Source organism: Sinocyclocheilus anshuiensis, unplaced genomic scaffold (assembly GCF_001515605.1).
Source record: "Sinocyclocheilus anshuiensis isolate Anshui unplaced genomic scaffold, SAMN03320099.WGS_v1.1 scaffold2182, whole genome shotgun sequence".
In the NCBI taxonomy this organism is placed as follows: Eukaryota; Metazoa; Chordata; class Actinopteri; order Cypriniformes; family Cyprinidae; genus Sinocyclocheilus; species Sinocyclocheilus anshuiensis.
This window is the reverse complement of record NW_015557240.1, coordinates 271,580-280,254: the sequence shown is the minus strand read 5'-3', so window position 1 is coordinate 280,254 and position 8,675 is coordinate 271,580. Positions and strand designations below refer to the sequence as shown.

Sequence of the window (8,675 nt, the reverse complement as noted above, 5' to 3'; positions counted from 1 at the left end):
GAGACGTGGGCTGATGACGTCATCGTTTCAGAAAATATACGGATTCGCTGTCCACACGAAAACGCAAGGGCGGCGTTTTCAGATTTATCCACTCTGGGACCCGTTTCAAAAAATATCGGTTTCACTCTCCCAAAACGCCGGAACCGTGTGGACGAAACGCCTATACGATACAAAATTTATGCGTATACAGCTAAACGCATCTCCGTGTGGACAGGGCCTAAAGTGTGTTCTGTCAATGCATATTAGTGCTGTTAGTGCTCAGTTAATGTGTGTTCGCACAATTCTTCAGCCAAGTTAAAACCTCCATTTTAATGCATGCCCATTTTTTTATGCATATCCAGGCATTCACAAGGGATATAGCATATATTGTTGAATACTGTGCGTTCATGTTTCTTCTACAAAATAGTTACAATTGTTAGTAAGCTTTTTAAAAGCTTATTTTTACTTGTCTTGTGGCTGACAAGTTTAATGCATTGTCGTGTTACCATTTCTTTGGTGAACAATAAAACGTTTGTGCATTGAAATGTTTTTCTTTTTTCCAATTGATTTGAAACAATGTTTAATACAATAAATCTCAAAATCTGTCTAATTACATTGACATTACATAAATATAACATTTATCATTACTTAAAAACATATATTTTTGTAGTTGTAACTTGCAATAGTTATTTTATGCAACCTACAGTATACTCCAAATAATAATTGATGTGAACTAATGATTTTGAGTAAAGACTACTAATGTAAACTTGATTTGTCTACTGCATAAACTTAAGGTTCTATGTTAATTCAACTAAAGCTGTTTAGTTTCAATTTGTGTAATGCTCTAATGATCTATTAAATATTATTATATCTTGATTAAAATCATTATAAAAGAGACAGAGTCGTGCTGCCACCTATTGGCCAAAACCACGGTTCCAGCACAAAAAACACTCAGCAAAATATCACCTAATTAAGCTTATCGAAAAAAATACAACAAAATAATGTCGCAATTGAATTTTCCCCCCTAATGTCTGACCAAGAAAAAAAAAAAAGATATTTTAAAACACATTTTGTCAAGAGTGACAATTCACCTATTAATTAGCCTATAATATGTACTAGCTCAAATTCTGCATGCATGTTACAGTACATAATAAACACCAAAATGACAAAAAAATTGTCTGGTAAAGTATTTTTAAGACTATAGGCTACTCTTTATTTTCTTTTTTGTGATGTGGACCTAAGGGTCTGAAATAAAGAAATAACAATATTAATAATATTAATAATAATATAAAGGTGTGAATTAATGAAGTGATTAAATATTAAAACAAAACTGTCATCTCACTCTTATGGTCATTCTGACACAATTACAACGCTATCAATTCATGCTTATGGGGCTTTTATTTTGAAGTGTATCACCACAGGCGGGATTTGGAAAGGCAAATGGGTGTAGTCGCAAATCTGTTTTGCATCTAATGAATACAAGTTTTTACTAGTAAGAATACAATTGTAGAGCTCTGTAACTAGATTTCTTACTAGTAAGAATTGAATTAGAGAGCTCTGTAATTACATTTTTACTAGTAAGAACTGAATTAGAGAGCTCTCCAATTGGTATTGTTACTAGTAAGAATTTAATTGTAGAGCTCTCTAATTTAATTCTTACTAGCAACAATGCAATTGCAGAGATCTCTAATTCAATTGTTACTAGTAAAAATGGCATTAAAGAGCTCTGTAATTGTAATTCTTACTAGCAACAATGCAATTGCAGAGATCTCTAATTCAATTAGAGAGCTCTCTAATTAAATTCTTACTAGTAAGAATTGAATTAGAGAGCTCTATAATCATAGTTGTTACTAGTAAGAACTGAATTAGAGAGCTCTAGTCTTGCAAAGGGGTCTTACGGGGTACTTGTGATCTTACAAGGGTATATAAAGAACTGGGGCCGGTTGCATAAACTGTTTAGGGGCCGTTTACACGACATCATTTTCAGCCGAAAACGGGAAACTTTTTAATGCATGTTGCCTGTTCGTTTACATGACAACGGCGTTTTGGGGACTGAAAACGCATATTTTTGAAAACGGGTTTCAAAGTGCAAGTTTTTGAAAACGGCACCGTTATCGTTTCCGTGTAAGCACCCAAAACGGGAATCTTTGGAAATGCTGACGTCATGCGCGCGCATAGTACGTGTTAGGTATGTAACGTTAGACATGCGCAGTACGTGTCGATGTTAAAGGCAAGCGCGAACAAACAAACACAACAATGGCGGAGTACATGGTACTGTTGTTGCTGCTTAAGAGTTTGCTAACGCTTCTTCAGCAAAGTGTGGATTTACTCCACCAATATTACAACCAACAGCGGAGACGCATCATATACAACATATAATCATCACTTCCCTACAGGTACTGTTTACTAACAAGGTGACAGCGCCAACTACTGGCCTGGCATACGTAATACAGCGTTTTTGGCCGTTTTCGCAGATATGTGTAAACGCAAATCGTTTTGAAAACGTTGTCGTGTATACGTGAACATTTTTAAAAACGCAAGGGAAAAACTTTTAAGTTTTTGACTACATCGTTGTCGTGTAAACGTAGCCTAACCTAGTCTTAAAAAGTTAGTCATCTAATTTTTTTCTTCAAGACTGGTCATAACTTTTTTTATTCCGTTATGAAAAGGTAGATCGGTCTTATTTGGATGGGAACAGTAAGACTGATTCCCCCTTGGCAGCTGCTAGTTGGTCAAACTAGTTCTTAAGACAGTCTTAACACGGTGGCTATGTTTATGCAACTGGCCCCTGGTTGTTTCAATAAGTTTTGTATAGTATTTTCTTTACTCTTAAAAACTGTAATATTTTATGTATTTGAGGTCTTAGATGTGGGAAAGAGAGTAAAGAGAGCAACATTTTGCACTTTAGGTCAGCATTGCCATCTAATAAGCCAATATTGTCTTAAATAGCCTTCAGAGCACTTAATCTTTTATAAGATGTGGTTTTGACCAAATATATTCAATCTTGATTTTTGTAAAATGTTGCAACAAGATGTTAAATATATAAGGTTGTAAAAAATACTTAAAAATACTTTAAAGTAACTACAAATGAGCATGTAAAGCAAATATCTTTAAAAGAAATTCCGTGTGGAGCATGCCCCGCTTACCTGTTTGCATCTCTGGTTTAAACAGACAAACTACGGATGAAACCTGCTATGATTATTACTCTACTTTCAAAGCATAAATTAGATTTAAACAATAGGTCTATATGCAGTTCATAAGTGACATTTTATTTACAGTTACAGCATGAAATACTATTTAAACCTATAACATTTTACATAACATTTACCTATTTTATCTCACAATTCTGATTTTTTTTTCTTCTCGCAAATGCAAGTTTATATCTCCTAGTTCGGACTTTATAACTCGATTTAACTCAACAACAGTGAGTTTGTCAATTCTGAGAAAAAAAGCCAGAAGTGTTGTATATAAACTCATGATTCTGAGCCGAGGGGATAAGAGAGATTGACGAGTTGATTTTTCTAATCAGAATTGTGAGATATAATCTCGGAATTGTGAGAAGAAACTCAAAATGATCTTTTTTTATTCTATTATTCCATATACTGCTACATTAAAATGGTCATTTTCTGCCACCAGATAGGCTCCAAACACCGAAATTGGTTTATTAGCATGGTGGAGAGGGAGGCCACGTGAGATGTCACATTCATAAGTAACAGTGATCATTAAATGCGTTTGTGTTTGTTGGCATGTGTTTTAGAGAGAAGCCAAGGTGCAGCTGCTGAGAGAGGCTGTTGATGCGTACAGCATCCTCACAGAGCAGGTGAATAACATGGACACTTCTGACTCTCTGCCCAGATCCGTATTTATGTTGACTGCATAATGAGTGTCATTTTTGATTAGTCGCTGATGGGGCAGGGTATAGACCGCCACTTGCTGGGTCTTAAACTTCAAGCCATCGAGGAGGGACTGAGCGTGCCCCGAATCTTCATGGACACGGCCTATGGACTTGCCACTCACTGGAAACTCCGAACAGGACAGGTAACTTTTAGTTACATTCAAACAAAAGCTGTCTTAAAGGGGTCAAGAACGGAGAAACCAAAATTCCCTTTATCTTTTGACATACAAGAAGCCATTGTACTATAAAAACATCCTGTAAGTTTCAGAACTCAAAACTTTCTTGTTAGTCTAAAAAGCTTATATTGAAGGCAGTCTGCCAAAAAGACTTGTGGAACGTTCTACTCTGTAATGTAATAGTGTGGATAAGCCCCGCCTCCACAGAAGATCAACGCCTGCTTCTACATCGCTGCCTGTTTAGCCCCGCCCACCGATTCTACAGTGCTGCCTGTTTAGCCCCGCCCACCGATTCTACAGTGCTGCCTGTTTAGCCCCGCCCACCGATTCTACAGTGCTGCCTGTTTAGCCCCGCCCACCGATTCTACAGTGCTGCCTGTTTAGCCCCGCCCACCGATTCTACAGTGCTGCCTGTTTAGCCCCGCCCACCGATTCTACAGTGCTGCCTGTTTAGCCCCGCCCACCGATTCTACAGTGCTGCCTGTTTAGCCCCGCCCACCGATTCTACAGTGCTGCCTGTTTAGCCCCGCCCACCGATTCTACAGTGCTGCCTGTTTAGCCCCGCCCACCGATTCTACAGTGCTGCCTGTTTAGCCCCGCCCACCGATTCTACAGTGCTGCCTGTTTAGCCCCGCCCACCGATTCTACAGTGCTGCCTGTTTAGCCCCGCCCCCCGATTCTACATCGCTGCCTGTTTAGCCCCGCCCACCGATTCTACAGCACTACCTGTGTAGAAACCAAGTGATAAAGATGCTCTGAAGACAACAAGACGCTGTTCAGTGCCAAGCTGTGAAAAAACAGTGCTTGTATCACCTTCCTTCTGATCACAACGAAAAGAGTGAATTAACTTTATTTTTAATGAAGATCCAGACCGCGTCAGTAAGAACTCGGTCCTTTGTTCACTTCATTTTACCGCAGATTCGTTTACAAACAAGGCACAATTTAACACAGAATTTTCAGAAAGACTGAATCTGATAGATAATGCTGTGCAACTATAGTGAATCTGACAGTAATGTCGCAACACAAGTGTGAGTAACTGTTTTTATTACGTGATCACTATTGCTTTGTCTGTTAAACAGATCGTTTGATATGAGCACTTATGCGTTTTTGACCTAAATCACAGCAGCGTCCATCTGTGAGGAATGTAGGCTGTCAATCATACACAGCTATTAGCCAATCACAGCAGTGGCATTTACTTCAGAGTCTACAATCCTCCACGCCTGTTCAAACAGAGCGTTCTGATGAGGGGTTAAAAACAGGACAGAAAACACCTTATTATTTCGAAATTATGTTTTATGATGTAAAAATCTTGATAACATTAAGTAGACCTCAGATTAGGGATGTGCAACAGCCATCGAGACCGAGTACTCGAGTAGTCTGCTGTGATAGTGACGCTCGATCATGAAAACGATGATCGTGGAATTGTTTTTTCCTGATTATTCCTGATTGGTTATAGCAGCACTTTGGGCGGCACCCTGAGCTCTGATTGTTTAGCTGGCCACAGCATGGGTCCAAAGACGTCAGAAGAGAGAGAAGCATGGCTTCGATGTCACGTAGTGATGTCTGGGTTAGCTTTACATATCTGATTAATCTAATATAGGATGGGTTGGGATAGTAACATTTATTAACATGCTGATTGTGCTGCATATTACCAGAGTTTTGTTTCATGCTCAAATGCAATGCCCGATATTGACTGTGTTATTTGAGACGGTCATATTACTTTTACATGTTTCTTTTTTAAAAATACTGATGTATTAATGTATTAATACTGATGTACTGAGCAGTGCCTTTTTCGTCATATTTGTTCAACAGTAGGCATACTTCAATTAAAATTGTTTTCGTACTTCGTATGGCTTAGAAAACGCTCAGGCGATTTCAGGAATCACTTGTTAATGTAGATGAAAATATAGCACAAATCTGCCATAAACATAGCATTTATAATGAGAACTTTATAGAATGTGAAATCTAGTAAATTCTAAAACGCTCAGGAGATTTCAGGAATCACTTGTTAATGTAGATGAAAATATAGCACAAATCTGCCATAAACATAGCATTTATAATGAGAACTTTATAGAATGTGAAATCTAGTAAATTCTGTCTGCTTTCCTTGCCTGTGTTTCAGCGTGCTATGTTATGATCTCTATCTCTCTCTCTCTCTCTCTCTCTCTCTCTCTCTCTCTCTCTCTCTCTCTCTCTCTCTCTCTCTCTCTCTCTCTCTCTCTCTCTCTCTCTCTCTCTCGATCTCTCTCTCTCTCTCTCTCTCTCTCTCTCTCTCTCTCTCTCTCTCCATCTCTCTCTTTCTCGCTATAGCACATAATTGAAAGTTCAATGGCATTTGCATCCTTTTGTGTGTCTATGTTATGTATCTAAGTTATCTGATTAATATCATAGGAAGCATCATAGAACGGGTTTCAGTTTATTGGCATAAAGTCACTCAGCTTCACCTCAGGCAGCTATTCTCTTTTTTTAATAACATTGCTGCATCATAATCATAATCTAACAGTGTTCTAATCATGTGTTCATGTTTTCATAGACAGGTTTTCATGGCATATTTTCATAACAGTCTTCAGATATTTTCATTATCTCCATTACGGCCATGCCCTGCCCCCCACACAAGCCCCGCCCCAGAGTACTCGATTACTCATTTTTGAAACCTATCGATGATCAAAATGAGAAATTGCCAAAAATGCCCATCCCTACCTCAGAGAACAGTACAAAATAAAACACAGAGGCAGTTCATGACCCCTTTAAGTCATTCTCAGATCATAACCATTTCGGCATGAATGTTAGCACCAAAATTATATAATAACTGTGCAATTTAATTCTTCTGGTTTGAAAGCCAAAACTGAAGGAACGTCACAGAATAGAAGATGCTTGGGAGTTGTAGGGTTCATGTCTCTTCACTTAGGGATGTAACGATATTATGAATATTGTGATATCTCGATAGCAAAAACTCAAAGTCTCGATATTATCGTGGTCACATGATGATATGAAATGATAGAAAAAGTGTAGTTTTTAAAATATATTTGAACTTCTTGTTCAAACGTAAAAGGTCTTTAAAGTTGTGTTTTGGGGCATTATGCTCTGGCACAGTATCTGTCAAACGAACTGAAACCGAAAGCACAGTATGGCTTCATCCCTTCATCAAGTTGGTTTTCGCTGTGTGTTTTAAAGGTCCCATATTGTCAAAACTGACAATTGTCAAAAATTTCCTGGCTTTTTTCACGAAAAACAGTCAGTCCACAGTAAAATTCACACAGCCTGCTTAAAGTAGTTGTGATTTTTCACGAACCTTTGTGACTTCCGTAAAAAGTTCAAACCTTCAGTCACCACCCCGTGCACTGCCCACAGTCCCTACGAGGGATGGACGTATCGATCCAAAGTATCGATATATCGATACTGACGCGAGTATCGAACGTGTCGATACTCAAACAAAAAATATCGATACTAAGGTGTTTTATTTACCAGTGATTTTGTTAATTCAACAAAAAAAATAATAATAATGATAGATTTGAATCATGTGTAAACAAAAAACATATTTGAACCATGTGTAAACAAAAATATAACCTAATAACTTACAATTAAGGCGTATTGAATGTTAAAATGCGTTTTAAACATTGCTCATGAATATTAATGAGACAGGCCAAAATCGACCTGTTCTCAGCAGTTCCTGAGAGAGGCGCTGTAAAAATATATTGAGATGGTTTTTGGTACGTATACCGCAAATATATATTCTTAAGGACATCAAAACCTAAAATAAAACTCCAGAAAGGTTTACAATATGTGACCTTTAAAGCGAAGCTGCACTTCGTTCAGACGATCAGCTCGTGATCTGGTGTCAGAACGGCTCGTTCACACTGAATACATGCAGTCAACTTGTTTATTGCACTGCTGTGAGTTTAGTGTGCGTTTGGGAACACAACAGACACCCGTTAGGCTTTATTTTCACGGCAGATGATTACAGCGTTTCACTAGATTTGTAGTGAGACGTGTTTTTGTAAGCCTGTTTTCACTGAAGCTGGAGTTTTCCTTCAAAATAAAAGCTCTACTGCCGTTTCCGTCAAAATAAAAGCTTAAAGTGCAGTATGAATTGCTGACAGCTAGCGGTTTAAATGCAGTCCAAATTCAAAATATCTCTTTCAAGTGTCGAAATTAGGAAAAAAGTAGTGTTTCCCTACTGTAGTGTAAAGCAAAAATAATATACCTATGAAATATTCATTTTCATTTATTTTACAGTGCAGTTGTTTTACAATACATGGCTATTACTGTCGTTATTATTATTATTATTATTATTATATTCTAATTTGTTTGGCTTATTAAAACACCAGTGTTCGTGTAATTTATACTGAGACAGTATATCACAAATAAAAAGAGGGTTGAGTCCCCTTTAAAGGTCAGGTACAAGTCAATTCACTGACTTTTTTTCTGACTTAAGTTTTCTTAGTTAAGAACATGTGTTGGAGCTCTTAATTTTGAAAGCTCAAAGTGCATTAGATAGAATAATTAAACTTTAAAATGTACAAAATATCCCTCCCCCCAATTCTTCATTTGTCTTATATATATGTGTATCTACATGCATATTATATATATGTGTGTGTGTGTGTGTGTGTGTGTGTGTGTGTATA

General features: G+C 37.5%; 1 protein-coding gene across 2 annotated transcripts in view; it reads left to right on the top strand.

The window, feature by feature from the left end:
- Positions 1-8,675, top strand: part of cratb (carnitine O-acetyltransferase b) — a 23,261-nt gene that overhangs the window by 12,408 nt on the left and 2,178 nt on the right. For both annotated transcript variants that reach the window (XM_016474449.1, XM_016474450.1), the window contains 2 exons: positions 3,737-3,799; positions 3,880-4,017. In XM_016474449.1, the coding sequence (XP_016329935.1) occupies positions 3,737-3,799; positions 3,880-4,017 (201 nt within the window). The remainder of the gene's footprint in view (positions 1-3,736; positions 3,800-3,879; positions 4,018-8,675) is intronic.